Source organism: Ailuropoda melanoleuca, chromosome 5 (genome assembly GCF_002007445.2).
Source record: "Ailuropoda melanoleuca isolate Jingjing chromosome 5, ASM200744v2, whole genome shotgun sequence".
In the NCBI taxonomy this organism is placed as follows: Eukaryota; Metazoa; Chordata; class Mammalia; order Carnivora; family Ursidae; genus Ailuropoda; species Ailuropoda melanoleuca.
In genome coordinates, this window is record NC_048222.1 from 55577346 (window position 1) to 55593960 (window position 16615).

At 40.6% G+C, this 16615-nt stretch overlaps 1 protein-coding gene across 2 annotated transcripts in view; it reads right to left on the reverse strand.

Moving 5' to 3' along the window:
* USP8 (ubiquitin specific peptidase 8) overlaps positions 1 to 16615 on the reverse strand; it is a 73963-nt gene that overhangs the window by 10380 nt on the left and 46968 nt on the right. The window contains exons 11-12 of one of the 2 annotated variants that reach the window (XM_002920418.4): positions 3901 to 4482; positions 916 to 1002 (exon numbers count right to left, since the gene is read on the reverse strand). In XM_002920418.4, the coding sequence (XP_002920464.1) occupies positions 916 to 1002; positions 3901 to 4482 (669 nt within the window). The remainder of the gene's footprint in view (positions 1 to 915; positions 1003 to 3900; positions 4483 to 16615) is intronic. The other variant, XM_034660989.1, reaches the window with a different exon arrangement.

Consider the following 16615-nt stretch of genomic DNA (forward strand, 5'->3'; position numbering starts at 1 on the left):
ACTACAACTGGGCACTATGATGAAAATGTTCTAAAACTGGATTAATACTTGTTTCACAACTTTGAACTGAAAACACTAAATTGTACACTAAAAATGGGTGGATTTTATGGTATGCAAATTATTACCTCAATAAAGTTCAAAAACAAAGGCAAAGATGTCTTATATAAGACCTAAATATTTCAAAAATTGTGATGAAGTACACATAAAATTTGTCATCTTAACCATTTTTAAGCGTATAGGTTAGTGGCAGTAAGCATATCTGCAGTGTTGTGCAACCAATTTCAAGAACTCTCTTCATCTTGCAAAACTGAAAGACTGCTCCCATTTAAACAACTCCCACACTTCCCCCATCCACCTGGCAACCACCCCATACAAATGGAATCATACAGTATTTGTCTCTTTGTGACTCGCTCATTTCACTTGCAAAATGTCCTGAAGATTCATCTACGTTGTAGCATGTTTCAGAATTTTCTTCCTTTTTAAAAAGGCTGAATAATAATACACCATTGTATGTATATACCTGTTTATTTATATATTCATCTGTGGATGGATATTTGGGTTGCTTCCATCTTTTGGCTATTTGGCTATTGTGAATAATACTGCTATGAACACTGGTGTGTAAGTATTTCTTCCAGACCCTGCTTTCAATTCTTTTGGGTATATACCTAGAAGCAGAATTGCTGTAAGGCCTAGGTATTTTCTGATTTCATAAAATGGGTAGAATATACTATTGTACTTTAAGTAGGAAGACAAACATCTGCTGCTGGCTCAATCATGTAAAAAGGAACAAAACAGCTATGAAAGCACAGATTTCGTCAGAAAGCGGATCTTAAGATGGAGGATGATGACATGGTAAAGACGACCATATGGTTATAATCCATGTGTGTCCCCCGCCCCCAATGAACTACTACTTACCTTATTTCTCTCAGTGTCTTCTGTATTCTCTCTAAAAGTTCCAGTCTTTAGAATTCCACTTTCTGGTTGTCCTTTAATCTTGACAGGCTGTAAAATTATCAAAATTTCAGAAGTGAAAGAAAATAACTGTCCTCCAATATAAACTTGCCTGTCAGTCACTAGCTAATACAAGTAAATCCATCAGACTGAAAATATAAAAGAAAAAAAAAATGAGACCTCTAAAAGTTTATTCAGTTTTGTTGTCAAAGTAGATTTTTTTTTTTAAAAGATTTTATTTATTTGACAGAGAGAGAGACAGCCAGCGAGGGAGGGAACACAAGCAAGGGGAGTGGGAGAGGAAGCAGGCTCCCAGCAGAGCAGGAAGCCCGATGTGGGGCTCGATCCCAGGACCCCAGGATCATGATCTGAGCTGAAGGCAGACACTTAACGACTGAGCCACCCAGGCACCCCTCAAAGTAGACATTTTTAATTAAAGGTGATAGAACCGATGTTGGATTTCCTACCACTAAAGATAAAGAAGAAAAGAAACTGATGAATCAGTGGGGGGAGAGGGGAGTGTGCAAATCGCAGTGAATAGGGAAGCACTGATTCATGATACATGGTCAAGTGTAAGTTGCTGGTCACTGGTGTATATTCACCATGACCTCTTTTGAGCACTGTCCTTTTATTTTAACCTCACATGATCTGGTTGCCTTCAAAGTGGTCATGTTCTCCAAAATGAACATATTGAAGAGAATGAAGAGATTATGGGATATTCATACAGAACAATATTCCAAAGTACAAAATCCATTTTATATCCTCTTGGAATCTATCATAGGTTCGTTTAAAAATTCACTTTAATTTTATAGTTTATTTAAAAAATAACTATAGTAGGGCCGCCTGGGTGGCTCAGTCGTTAAGCGTCTGCCTTCAGCTCAGGGCATGATCCCGGAGTCCTGGGATCGAGCCCCACATCAGGCTCCTCCGCTGGGAGCCTGCTTCTTCCTCTCTCACTCCCCCTGCTTGTGTTCCCTCTTTCGCTGGCTGTCTCTCTAAAAAAAAAAAATAAATAATAATAATAATAATAAAATAAAATAATAACTATAGTAAAGTAAAAACTAAGTATTTGTGACAATTTTAATAAAGTTTATTCCAGAATAAATTACATATTTTGCCTACTTTTAAAAGAGTATACAATATATTTTATATATGATCTTTTTTCAATGTGTTATATATTATAGGAAATATCAAAGACTAATGTGACAGTCTCAAGGCTAGATTTTTAGGGCTACTTAGATTTGTAGGGCTATTTGGCACCTATACTAAAAGACCCCAGAAACATGAATGCTTTCAGTTCTTATGACTGTCTGCCTCTAAGTGAAGCAAGATAGAAAGAAAGTGGCTTTGGAATCTCACTGCATATGGGCTCTTAGGCAAATTACTTAACCTCCAAGCTTCCAATTTTATTTGTAAACTGAATACCTCATGAACTTATCATTAGAAGGATAAGATAACATAGGAAAAATACTTGGCATATAATAGCTACTTGATGAATAATATTTAAATTGTAATAGCTCAATAATTCTGATTCTCCCATGAATAAAGTGAGAGCATTTTAGTACATGGGCTTCATTTCTCTAATTTTAGGTGTTTCGAAGGCTTTTGTATAAGATGTGTGTGTGTGTGTGTGTGTGTGTGTGTGTGTATCTTTTGAGAGCGAGAATGCATGCGAGTGACATGGGGGAGGGGCTCAGGGAGAGGGAGAGAGAGAATCTTATGCAGGCTCCATGCCCAGCACAGAGCCCAACATGGGGCTCAATCTCACGACCGTGAGATCATGACCCGAGCCGAAACCAAGAGTTGGACACTCAACCAACTGAGCCACCCAGGTGCCCAGAGAGCTTCATTTTTGATAGTTAAGGTTACTAGGCAAGTGTTCCCTGGTAAGTACGCCATTAATATGAATTGTTAATTTTGGTCTATGCCTGAACTGCTGCTTCAGAAGTTATAAAGACCGACACATTCTGTAAAGAAGGTATTTTGCCTTCTATCCGAAGTCATTTTCACACTACCAAAAATGTATTTCCATTTACGTGCATGTAAAAAGGGCTATAACTGTTCCTGCTCTTATAAAAATGTATTTGTTGTTCAAAAGGGAAAGGGATTGTTAACTGTATAATACAGGGGAAAAAAAATAAAAAGCACATATGATATCATTAGGTTAAAGAAGAATAACAGAAAACGTTCCCCAAAATTATCGGAATTGATTTTGGGGAACAGCCAAGGGCAGGAAAAGGCAACATTAATGGGATTATTGCCAATATTATTGATTAGATGAAGCAACAAACAAAATGACACAGACATGACCACAAAAATCACTATACACAAAGATAAATGTGGGGCCATTTAGATGTCACTCATTTTGGACATAGATATTCTTTTTTTTTTTTTTAATATTTTATTTATTTATTCAACAGAGATAGAGACAGCCAGCGAGAGAGGGAACACAAGCAGGGGGAGTGGGAGAGGAAAGAAGCAGGCTCACAGGAGAAGAGCCTGATGTGGGGCTCGATCCCAGAACGCTGGGATCACGCCCTGAGCCGAAGGCAGACGCTTAACCGCTGTGCCACCCAGGCGCCCCTGGACATAGATATTCTAAGCAGATACAAGCTCTATCATATACATATTTGAAACCTAACTCCTCTACACTGGTTATATTTCACTCAAGTATTCTGATGATCATACATCCCATGTAAAAGTACAGAATGTGGCTAGTTATCTCAGTTGCTAAAAAAATACTGCATTTCACAGACAAAAAAGCAATCCCATTCCCAGTCAACCAAAGGACAGTAGGCGAGCAAATACAGATGGACCAGTATAAATCTATCACCCACTAGAAAATCATTTAGAAGGTCTGTCCTATTTATGGAATGCCCTTGGTGTCATCTTTTTATCTAACAACTGATTTCACTTACTTAGCAGTTTGTACTGTTTGTTTCTGCTTACCTTGCCTGAATTTGAATCTCCTGCCACCGAGGCCTGGGGCACATCTCCCACTGCCTTTTTCTGCAGTTCTGGGGTGGGACACCTCTTGCCTCTATCTTCTGCAGATTTCTTGGCATCGGTAGTTTCATGTTCACTTTTACTTTGTCTTTTTACTCCTGTTATTTCTCTGCCCCTCTTTGCTGAAGTTTCTTTATCTTCTTTCTTGGCCTGTTCACTTTCTCTCTTCTCCATTTCTTCTTTTGCTTTCTGTTGCTTCTCTGTGATTTCATTTTCTTCAGCTTCTTGTTTCTTTCTGGCTTTTTGTTCTTGTTCCTCTCTCCTCAGTTTCTCTTTCTGTTCTTCTTGCTGCCTTTCTCGCAGTTCTTTCTCTTGTCTGTTTTTCTCCATTAGAAGAGCAGTTTCTGCATGAATACGAGCTTTTTCTTCATCTGTTAACATGGCAGTTGGAGGAGGAAATACTGGCTTTGTGGAACGATCAGGAACAACTTTTCCATCCTGAAGAGACTGCTGCTCATGATCTTTATTTTCAGATTTTATTCTATGATCGTCAGGCAATTTGACTGGTTTTTTAGTACGATCAATCTATATCAACAAAAACAGAGCAAGACACATTTTTGTCAAAATCCAGAATGTAACCTCAGTTCTTGAAATCAAGTTGTTGTAAGGAACCATGACTCTGTGGAGACAATATGTGCCAGAGCATCTATTTGTGCCTGTCAAGATTTCTCGTAAGGCACTTGGCACTTCCTTCCTCTTGATTCCATACTTTCAATACACCATGATATGTTCTGTATATGGGAGAGTTCATCTAAAACCTAAAACCTAGACCTGGCCATATGTAAATTTAGGTTCCATTTCCACATATCCAATTTCCTACTCAGTATCTCCATGTCAGTGTCTCACATATATACCACAACTTAACACGGCCAAAATTGATTACATGATATTTCCCCTACAAACATGGTCTTTTATCTCATGGATGTAACCACTATCCAAACAAGTAGCTCACACCAGAAAATTGAGTTTCGTATGTCCTCCCCTTGCCCTTATGCAGTCTGATGATTTTCTTCCTCTATCTGTCCCTCTCCACTAGCACCAACCGAGTCCATGCCAACATCCTCCCTGTTTCTAACTAGTTGTCCCAATTCTTTTCTTGCTTCCCAACCCTTTCCACACCATAGCCAGAGTAATCATTTTATTTTATTTTTTTTTAAGATTTTATTTATTTATTTGACAGAGATAGAGACAGCCAGCGAGAGAGGGAACACAAGCAGGAGGAGTGGGAGAGGAAGAAGCAGGCTCATAGCGGAGGAGCCTGATGTGGGGCTCCATCCCATAACGCCGGGATCACGCCCTGAGCCGAAGGCAGACGCTTAACCGCTGTGCCACCCAGGCGCCCCCAGAGTAATCATTTTAAAACAAATATGACCATGTTCCTGATGTATGTAAAACCCTATTTTATTTTTTTTTAAAGATTTTATTTATTTATTTGACAGAGAGTGGGAGAGATAGCAAGTGAGAAAGCGAGAGCACAGGCAGGGGGAGCAGAAGAGGGAGAGGGAGAAGCAGGCTCCCCCCTGAACAGGGAGCCCGATGTGGGGCTTGATCCCAGGACCCTGGGATTATGACCTGAGCCAAAGGCAGATGCTTAACCAAGTGAGCCACCCGGGCACCTCTAAAACCCTATTTTAAATAGCTACTCACTATACTCAGATGACATCTAAAATCTACTTACCATGCTTGTATGGCACCTGGTCTCGTCGTCTCACCCTGCCTATCTAATCTTATCTCAGACTAATCTACACACCAGGCATACCACATTCCCACCCCCACCCGCCTTTTTAATTCCTCAAAGATGCCAGGCTCCTTCTCAGCTCAGGCCTTTATACCAGCTGTTCATCTAGATAATGCCTACTACAACTTTAGGTTGTGGCTTAAATATATCTCCCTCAGGAAAGACTTCCTAAATCCCCAAAACAGCTCTCCTAATACCCTATTCTTTCCCCTTATAGTACTTATTGGAATCCTGATTAAATAACTATAATTACTTATTTAAAATCTATCTTCCCTCCTAAAACATAAGCTCCAGGAGGGTAAAGACTGTCTGACACACAGTAAATAAATACGTTGCCAAGGGAATGAGTAAAATATTCCACAACTTTCTTAACAGGTAAGTTACTGAATTAATGAGTTAAATGTTTATTACCTCAATTTAATAGCATACTAACCCTACAAAATTATTAGAAGTAACCCAAATATACATCTATCTCTCTTCCTTTCAAATTGAGGGTTTTATTTACATAATAGGACAAGAAAAGGATACAAAAGAAGACTCTTGGTCAAGCACGTATAGGCAAAGCTCTAAAACTTCTCAGTAGGGTGTGGACCTGGACATTTAAAAAAAGAGAGCAAAACTAAAGACAGAGAAAAAGGCAAAAAGAGAAAAAGGCAACATAGATGTCCTTGTCACTGGGGAAATAAGCACTCAGTGACAGTTTGGACAAGTTCATCTTCTGTACACAGGAATCTGGCTCCTGGGACAATCCCTTCGAGGTTCCGACAAATTAAAATTCTAGGTTAATTCTTCATCAGACTATTCGCATATTAGGGCCAAATGTGCTTGGCCTGATGTGTCTCCAATTTGGAGATGGCACAGGGAAGGTCTTTGTTGGACAGGACTTAGCAGCTCTGGACCCTTTCCAGGTCACACTTCCATTCCCCCAGGGGGACTCAGTAGGCTTCTCCAGGGTGGGTCAGCATCACTGGGCCATGGGGGATGGACATCCCCCAAGCCTACCACAGGCAGCTTCCTCCCCGTCACCCGTGGGCCATGAAGACCTGGCTCTCCCACTAAACTATACTTGGCCTTTTCTTCCGCTTAGGTCTCTTTTCCCTGAGTCTCAGCGAGACCAGGCAAACTGTAATTATCTCGTGAGCATGAAAATGTGCCATTATCAACTTTCATCGTTTGAGTTAAAACAAGACTGTTCGTTTTCTCTTTTCCTCACAAATATTAATGATGCAGAATTGGATCCAAGTTCACCTTCAACATGAGCCTCCAGAATGTCCACCTACAACTTTCTCCGACACCAGTTCCTTTTTCTGTCCATTTGTCTATATTCCCCACCCATCTTCTCCACATCCTGGAGCCACCTGGTTGGCTTGACCAGTGAGGCATGAGCCCTGAGGCCTCCTTTCCTAGCCTGGGGACCTCCTTTGCTAGCCTGGGGAACTTAGGTGTTGCCACCCACCCTACAGATTGATCAGCAACAACTATTTGGACTTCTGGATATTCTGCAAACAGTCGGAATGGTGGCGTATCACCGGGGTTGCGGAGGGGTATATTAAGTGGGGCCTCCTCTTTCTTTCACCTCCTTGGCCAGTGGTCCAAAGGCAGTGCCTGGGTCATCCTGGGGGAGTGTCCAGCCCAGGACCCATGTGGTGCTGATCTCTGAATCCAGGTGAGATGCAGACAAACTCGGCAGCACCAAAGAGAAAGGATGCTACAAAAGCAGCCAGTGAGAGCTCCTAGGCTTCCGAGGGACTTAAAGTACCAGCCATGGCACCCCTAGCCACCTAGCATCCTTGGTCCTAGAAGCCTAGCCCACCTAAGATTTCCCAGGGCTGATAAATCAGACCTGGTTCCCATACCTCTACGCCTCCTGTCCACCAGCTTCCTTGTTTTTACTTCCAGTACACCTGTCTCCTACTTACTGGTTCCTTCTCTAAATTGCACACTTTCCTTGCAGTCGTAGTGTCTCCCTCTCTCCCAAGACAACGCGCCTTTGGTGGCTTGGCGTAGAGGTGTTGAACAGCTGTCAAGAGTAGGCAATGGTGCCTGGCAGCTGTGTGCAGCTTTGAACACACAGCCAGACTGGGCTGGCCTGGGCACAACAGGAGCACTTGCTCAAGCGACCTCTCCAACCCTTCTTGCCTCGCCGCCAGCTGCACATTCGTGTCACAGGGGGTGGGAATCACAAGCTTTATCTGCTTTAAACAGTCACACACGTCATCAACAGTTTTCAAAGCATCACCACCTTCAAAGAGATCTTCCTTCTTCTCAAGACCATAATTAAACTCCTGGTGACAAAGGGGTGGAGAAAGGAGCTGGGGTGCATGACAGACAAACAGCTGTCCCCAGAACAGAGGGAGCCAAGGGCTGTGAGCGCCGTGTCAGGATGACCTTTCCAGAACATAACAAATCATCTTAGTCCAGGTCAAAATCCCTTTTCCCCCTTGTAATCACCACTCTGCTACCCACCCAGAGTACCCACTCTGCTCCTGTCAAGTGCCTGCCTCCATGCCAGCCCCCTGCCACATCCACCTGAACTCTGCAGTGTTAGCATACTATAATCCCAAACCTAACGTGGGCCTAATTCTCTGCAGGATTGTCCATCAGGGCCACCTGTGTCCTAGAGTCATGAAAAGCTCAGCAGATGGGCAGGGATGTTCCATTTACAACATTCATCCAAGTCAACGAAAGACATTGTTTTACTCCAAGGATTTCATGGGTTCAGATCAGAAATGGTTGTGGATTTGCATGGCTCCCACAGCAGAGCTTACATCCATTTTTGTGCGTCTGCCCCTCGCAGCTCCCATTAGCGGAGGAACGAGACCACACTGTGGCTACTCCGACTGGAGCGGGGTAGGCCACGACCAAGGCCTGCAGGCCGATGACCACGTAGTGGCTTCCTTTGGTGATGACCTTCCCAATATCCTTGCCGTACTTCTTCAGCTTCTGCTGGTACCTCCTCTGGGGCTTCTCGCCGGGGCTGGCTCCTCCAGCGGCTCACAGTGCTCTGCGAGGACAGCCAGGTGCACCTCGTGCGCGCTCCGGGCCCCCACGCCGCTCGCCGCCTGGTCCTCAGGCTCCAGCTGCTACAGGAGGATGGCCGCCTCCTTGTCCCCCTCCGTCCGCGCTCGTCCCCCTGCCGTACAGGAAGCCACTTGCCGCCTTGCTTCGGAGCCTGTCATGATGCTGTGGCCCCTCTGGCAAAGGTCAGGGCGAGGAGACGCCAACCCCTAACATATTTCTTTTTTTTTTTTTTTTTGAAGATTTTATTTATTTATTTGACAGAGAGAGAGACAGCCAGCAAGAGAGGGAACACAATCAGGGGGAGTGAGAGAGGAAGAAGCAGGCTCATAGCAGAGCAGGGAGCCCAATGCGGGGCTTGATCCCAGGACCCTGGGATCACGCCCTGAGCCGACGGCAGACGCTTAACGACTGAGCCACCCAGGTGCCCCCTAACATATTTCTTGAGAATACAATTTACTGACACAAGTATAAAAACTTGTAAGAGTATCTGCCAGTAACAACCTGCACAGTGTTCTTATAAAACGTACTGTACGTTCTGCAACTAGAAAATAATACCATAGGAAGAATTTAGTGAAGAAATCATTCTTTTGCTCCTCACTTCTTTTTGTCTCTTCACTTTAAAAATCTATTCCTTCCTTGTCTTTTCCACATTTGAGAATGAAGTAGGAAGAACCACTATGAGGATAAGGATAAGAAAAGGTGGGCAGGAACCAAAATAAATGTTTCCATTTACATTTTAACAACTCAATCCATTTCCCCCAATTTTAAAAGCAGAACTATGATAATGTTACTTTCAGCTTTATAATTCTTTAAGTTTCCTTGTGTCCACAGGATAAAACTCTAATTTGATCCAAGTATCTCTTGATGACTCTTGACCATCTTTCCGATCTTATCTACTATCACACTGTCTAGACAGACAACAGAGAGCAGTGTCCAAGCATGTCAAAATGACTCATTGGTCCCAGAGCATGCTTTGTTCCTTTAGTCACAAAATCTTCTACCTGTCTCTTTAATACTCAAATCCTATTGTAACTCTTATAGCCCAGATAAAATACTGCCTCTTCCATGAAGACCTCTATACCCTCAGTCAAAATTTCTCTTCTTGCTCTGTGGTCCAGTGACTACTAGAGCGATTATGACGTTCTACCTTATACTTTGGCAGTCTTTGTGTACGTCTCTCCTTCTAAACATCAGATAGAATCCATAGCTTACGTGTAAACTTTCATGTTATCTTTAACATAGAAAATCCTCAAAATATGTTAAACAAATTGCACGTATCCCAGAAAGTAACAAGAGGATTATGGTTCAAATAACATGTTGATTAAATTTAAAGCAAGTACAATAACATAAGCTCTTTTTTCAATTTCTTAAATTTATGTTTTAAGAAAAGTTGCCTAATTAGGGGCGCCTGCATGGCGCAGTTGTTAAGCATCTGCCTTCGGCTCAGGGCGTGATCCTGGCATTCCGGAATCGAGTCCCACCATTGGGCTCCTCCGCTGGGAGCCTGCTTCTTCCTCTCCCACTCCCCTGCTGTGTTTCCTCTCTCGCTGGCTGTCTCTCTGTCACATAAATAAATAAAATCTTAAAAAAAANAAAAAAAAATTTAAAAAAAAAAAAAAAAAAAAAGAAAGAAAAGTTGCCTAATTAAATGTTTAGTCTTAAGATTTAGTCTGAAATATTTAGAGAAGAAATGAAGAAATCCACCATCTCATTTCGTAACAAAAAAAATGACTTTTCTATTCATAGCCTGTTACACAAATCAAATGGCATCCACTTCAAATGTGAAATACTGTTGAAATATATCTGAAAAAATTAAAAATGAATGCTATAAAACATGTTATTGGAAAATTCATAGGGGAGAATGAGTTTACCTTCGAGTAAAATGCCGAGTGAAAAAACTGCATTTTTATTGTAACATACTGGTTATTTAAAATCATTTAAATACATTTATTAACTAATTGTTAAAACATGCCTGTTGGAATGGGGATCAAGATGGTGGAGTAACATCTTGAGCACACCTCCTTTCATGGACATACCAAAACTACAACTAAACGTAGACAAGCTCTCTTGAGAATGACCTGAATACTAGCAAAGCAGCTCTTCCACAACCAAAAATATAAATAAAAAGCCAAGTTCAGACAGGTGAGAGGGGCAGAGGCACAGTCTAGTCAGTATCCACACACCTGGTACAGCGATATACAAATGGCAGGAATAATCACAAATGTGGAGGTCCTCCCCTTTTTAAAGGGCCAGGCCACAAACTTACTTGTTCCCCGACCCAACACAGAGGAAACAGTTTGAAAAGCACCTGGGCCATATGTGAAGGACATTTATTAACTAATTTTAAGGTATGTGCAGGTGGGGCAGGGATCTACAGGGACATTCTCCAGGAATGGGAAGTGCTTGTAGGCACACTTCTGACACTCTTCATGTGTCCTGCTACCACCATTCACCCCATCTGGTATTCCCCTATGGATCAGCCCTGCCCAATGTGCATACTCCGGCAGGTGCCCATCTGAAGTGGTTCCTGCTCAGCCACACCTGGCAGGCAGCCTAAGACAAGACAGCAGCCCCCCCAAAGCAGCTGCTGCTGGGGTGGGGAAGGTGTCAGTTCTACCCAACAGCATGCCCCAAACAGTTGTGCTTGGGCCTCTCAGCCATCTGCATCAGGGACTAGTCCTGGCCACCAGTATGCCTGTAGCAGTCTCGACCTAGCCACATCAGAAGGGCACACACAGCCCACAGGGGATACCCCTGAGTACCTGGTTCTGGTGACCAGGGGGCGACTGCATATCTGGGCCCCACAGGGCACCATCTACATAAGGCCACTCCTTCAAGACTGGGAGATGCAACCGACCTATCTAACACAGAGAAGCACAGAGAGTCAAGCAAAATGAGGAGGCAGAGGTATATGTTCAAAACAAAACAATAAGATAAAACCTCAGAAAAAGAACCAAAGATACGCAATCTACCTGATAAAGAGTTCAAAGTAGTGGTCATGATGATATTCACTGAACTTGGAAGAATGGATGAATGCACTAAGAACTTCAACAAAGAGGTAGAAAATGTAAAAAAGAACCAATCAGAGCTGAAGAATAAAAGTAACTAAAAGGAAAAATACACTAGGAGGAATCAAGAGCAGATTAAAAAATATAGAATATATCAGTGATCTGGAAGACAGAATAGTGGAAATCACTCATGTTGAAGGACAAAAAGAAAAAAGAACTTAAACAAAAGAGGGTAGTTTAAGAGATGATGGCGACAATATCAAGTGTACTAATATTTGTACTACGGGGTACTAGAAGGAGAAGGGAAAGAGAAAGGGGCAGAAAACTTATTTGAAAAAATATAGCTGAAAACTTTCCTAATCTAGAGAAGAAAACAGACAATCCAGGTCTGGAACACAAAGAACCAAAACACGACGAAAACAGAGATCTGCATCAAGACATAATAATTAATACGTCAAAGGTTAAAGACAAAGAGAATTGGGGCACCTGGGTGGCTCAGTCCATTAAGCATCTGCCTTCCGCTCACGTCATGATCTCAGGGTCCTGGGATTGAGCCCTGTGTCAGGCTCCGTGCTCAGCGGGGAGTCTTCTTCTCCCTCTGTCCCTCCCCCCACTCATGTTCTCTCACTCTCTCATATAAATAAAATCTTAAAAAAAAAAGAGAGAAAGAGAATTTTTAAAGCAGCGAGAGAGAAGCAAAAAGTTACCTATAAGAGAAACCTTATAAGGCTCTCAGCTGATTTTTCAGCAAAAAGTTTGTAGGCCAGAAGGGACTGTCATGATATATTCAAATTGTAGAAAAAAAAAACAACCCTATAACCAAGAATACTCTACCTGGCAAGGTTATAATTCAGAATTTTTTTTTAAAGATTTTATTTATTTATTTGACAGAGAGACAGCCAGCCAGCGAGAGAGGGAACACAGGCAGGGGGAGTGGGAGAGAAAGAAGCAGGCTCCCAGCAGAGGAGCCGATGAGGGGCTCGATCCCAGGACTCTGGGATCACACCATGAGCCAAAGGTAGACGCTTAACGACTGAGCCACCCAGGCGCCCCATCATTCAGAATTAAATAAGAAATAAAGAGTTTCCCAGAAAAACAAAAGTTAAAGGAGTTTCACCATCACTAAACCAGCCTTGTAAAAGGTTAAAGGAACTCTGCTAAGTGGAAAAAGAAAAGGCCATAATTAGAAGTAACATTTTAAAAGAAAAAATGTCATTGGTAAAAGCAAACATAGTAAAGGTAGGGATCAACTAATTTTAAAGCTACTACGGAGATTATGACAAAAGTAATAAAATCAAGTATATTTATAATAAAGAAATATAAAAAAATGTAAAATACATCAGAAATATAAAATGTGGAGGGGTGCCTTGGTGTCTCAATCAGTTAAGTGTGTCTCTTGGTTTCAGCTCAGGTTGTGATCTTGCGGATGGTGAGACTGAGCCCTGCGTTGGGCTTCACGCTCAGTGGGGAGACTGCTTGAAGATTCTCTCCCTCTGTCCCTCCCCCCACTGGAGTGCACACTCTCACTTTCAAATAAATAAATCTTAAAAAAAAAAAAAGGAATATAAAATGTGAAGGGGATGAATTAAAATGTAGTGGTTTTACAATGTGTTTGAAGTTAAGTGACCATCAACTTAAAATAGACTGCTATATATATGTAAGGTATTATATATGTACCAAAACCCAAAAGCCTGTAATAGATACACAAAAAATAAAGAGAAAGGAATCTAAACAAAACATTAGAGAAAGTCATCAAATCACAAGTAAAGAGAGCAAGAGAAGGAACAGAAAAGAGCTACAAAAGCAATCAGAAAAAATTAATAAAATGGCAGTAAGTACATACCTATAAATAATTAGTTTGAATGTAAATGGATTAAGTGCTATAACCAAAATACACAGGATGGCAGAATGGATAAAAAAAAATAAGACCCACCTAGTATTCTGCTTACAAGAAACTTCAGACTTAAAGACACATACAGACTAAAAGTGAGTGGATGGAAAAAGTCCATGCAAATGGAAGCAAAAAAGCAAAAAAAAAAAAAAGGTGGGATAGCAACATTTTTATCAGACAAAATAGACTTTAAAACAAAGACTGTATGTAACAAGAGACAAAGAGGGGCATTCTATGATGACAAAGGGATCAATCCAGTTAAGAGGATATAACAATTTTAAATCTGTGCACCCATCTCAGGAGCACCTAAAAATATAAAACAAATATTAACAGACAGAAAGGAAGAAATTGATCATACGACAATAATAGCAAGGGATTTTAACACCATACTTACACCAATGGATAGATCATCCAGATGGAAAATAAACAAGGGAAACAGTAGCTCTGAAGGACACATTAGACCACATTGATCTAACAGACATACACAGTACATTCTGTTTCAAAACAGCAGAGTATACATTCTTTTCAAGTGTACGTGAAACCTTCTCCAGGACAGATCACGTTAGGCCAGATAACAAGTCTCAATACATTTAAGAAGACTGAAATCATATCAAACATCTTTTCCAACCACAATAGTATGAAACCAGAAATCAACTATAAGAAAAAATCTGGAAAGAATACAAACACATAGAGCTTCTAAACAACAAATGAGTCAACCAAGAAATCAAAGAAGACTTTAAAAAATACATGGAAACAAATAAACATGAAAGCACAATGGTCCAAACCTTTGGGATGCAGCATAAACAGTTCTAAGAAGGAAGTCTACAGAGATAAAGGCCTACCTCAAGAAACAAGAAAAATCTCAAATAAAAATACCTAACCTCATACCTAAATAAACTAGAAAAAGAACAAAGCCCCAAATTAGCATAAGGAAGGAAATAAAAAAGAGAGCAGAAATAAATGAAACAGTAAAAGAATAATAGAAAAGATCAATGAAATCAAGAGCTGCTTCTTGGAAGAGATGAACAAAACTGATAAGTCCTTAGCCTGACTGATTCATCAAGAAAACATGAGTGGACTTAAATAAACAGAATCAGAAATGAAGAAGAATAACAACTGACACCACAGTAACACAAAAGATTACAGAAGATTATGAAAAACTGTATGCCAATGAATTGCACAACCTAGGAGAAATGCATAAATTCTTTGAAACATACAATTTTCCAAGACTCAATCAGCAAGAACAGAAAGTCTTAATTACAGGCATACTTTGTTTTACTGCACTTTGCTTTTACTGCACTTCGCAGGCATTATATTTTTTAAAAACTAAAGGTTTTCAGCAACCCTGACTCAAGCAAGTCTATTAGTGACACTCCTTCAACAGCATTTGCTCACTTCATATCTCTGCATCACATTTTGATAATTCTCACAATACTTCAAACATTTTATTATTACTTCATGTCATGGTAATTTGTGATCAATTATCTTTGATGTTACTATTTTAATTTTTTTTCCAGTGCCATGAACCATACCCATATGATTTAATAAATGTTGTGTATGTTCTGCCTGCTCCATGGACCAGCTGTTCCCCAGTCTCTCTCCCTCTCCTTGGGCCTCTCTATTCCCCAAGACACAATATTGAAATTAGGCCAATGAATAACCCTGCCCTCTTAAGTGTTTAAGTGAACGGAAGAGTCACACATCTATCATTTTATTTTTTTAAGATTTTATTTATTTATTTGTCAGAAGAGACAAATTCATTTTGTGAGGCTAGAACTGCGTAGAAAGTGATTCCTACAATGGATCTAGGCAACGTCAACTGAAAGCTTTCTGGAAAGAATACACTATTCTACATGAAGTTAAGAACATTAGTGACTCCTAGAAAGATGTCAAGATTTCAACATTAACAGGATTTTGGAAGAAGTTGATTCCAGGCCTCATGGATGACTTTGAGGCGTTCAAGACTAAAGTGGCAGAACTAACCTCAAAGTGGTAGAAATAGTAAGAGAACTAGAATTACAAGTAGAGCCTGACGATATGACTAAATTGCTGCTATCTCGAATGGATGAACAGTTGCTTCTTTTGGATGAGTAAAGAATGTGGTTTCTTGAAATGGAATCTACTGGAAGATGCCGTGAAGACTGTTGAAATGACAACAAAGGATTTAGAATATAACATAAACTTAGCTGATAAAGGAGTAGCAGGGTTTGAGAGAATGGACTCCAATTTTGAAAGTTTTATTGTGGGGAAAATGCTATCAAATAGTATTGCATACCACAAAGGAATCATTCATGAAAGAAAGAGTTAATTAACAGCAAACGTCACTGTTGTCTTATTTTAAGAAATTGCCACAGCTACCCTAAACTTCAGCAACCACCCCTTATCAATCAATAGCCATCAACACTGAGGCAAGACCCTCCACCAGCAAAAAGATTACATCCTGCTGAAATCTCAAATGACGGCTAGCCTTTTTAGCACTATTTTTCAATTAAGATATGTACATTGTTTTTTTAGTCATAATGCTATTGCACACTTAATAGACGACAACACAGTGTAAAGATAACTTTTATACACACCAAAAAACCAAAAAATTAATTAGATTTACTTTATCACGATAATTCGTTTTATTGTGGGGGTCTGGAACAAAACCCACAATATCTCTGTTGTATACCTGTACTAGCAATAAAACAGAATCACTAATCAAAAACTCCCACAAACCGAAGTCCAGGAACAGATGGCTTCACATGTGATTTCTACCAAAGAAGAGTTAATACCTATTCTTCTCAAACTATTCCAAGAAATCAAAGAGGAAGGAACACTTCCAAATTCATTGTACAAGATCAGCATTACCCTCATACACAAAGCAGACAAAAACACTGTAAAAAAGAACATTATTGGCCAGCATCCCTGATGAACTGAGATGTAAGAATATTCAAGAAAATATCAGCAAGCTGAATTCAACAATACACTAAAAGGATCATGCACCACAACCAAGAGGGA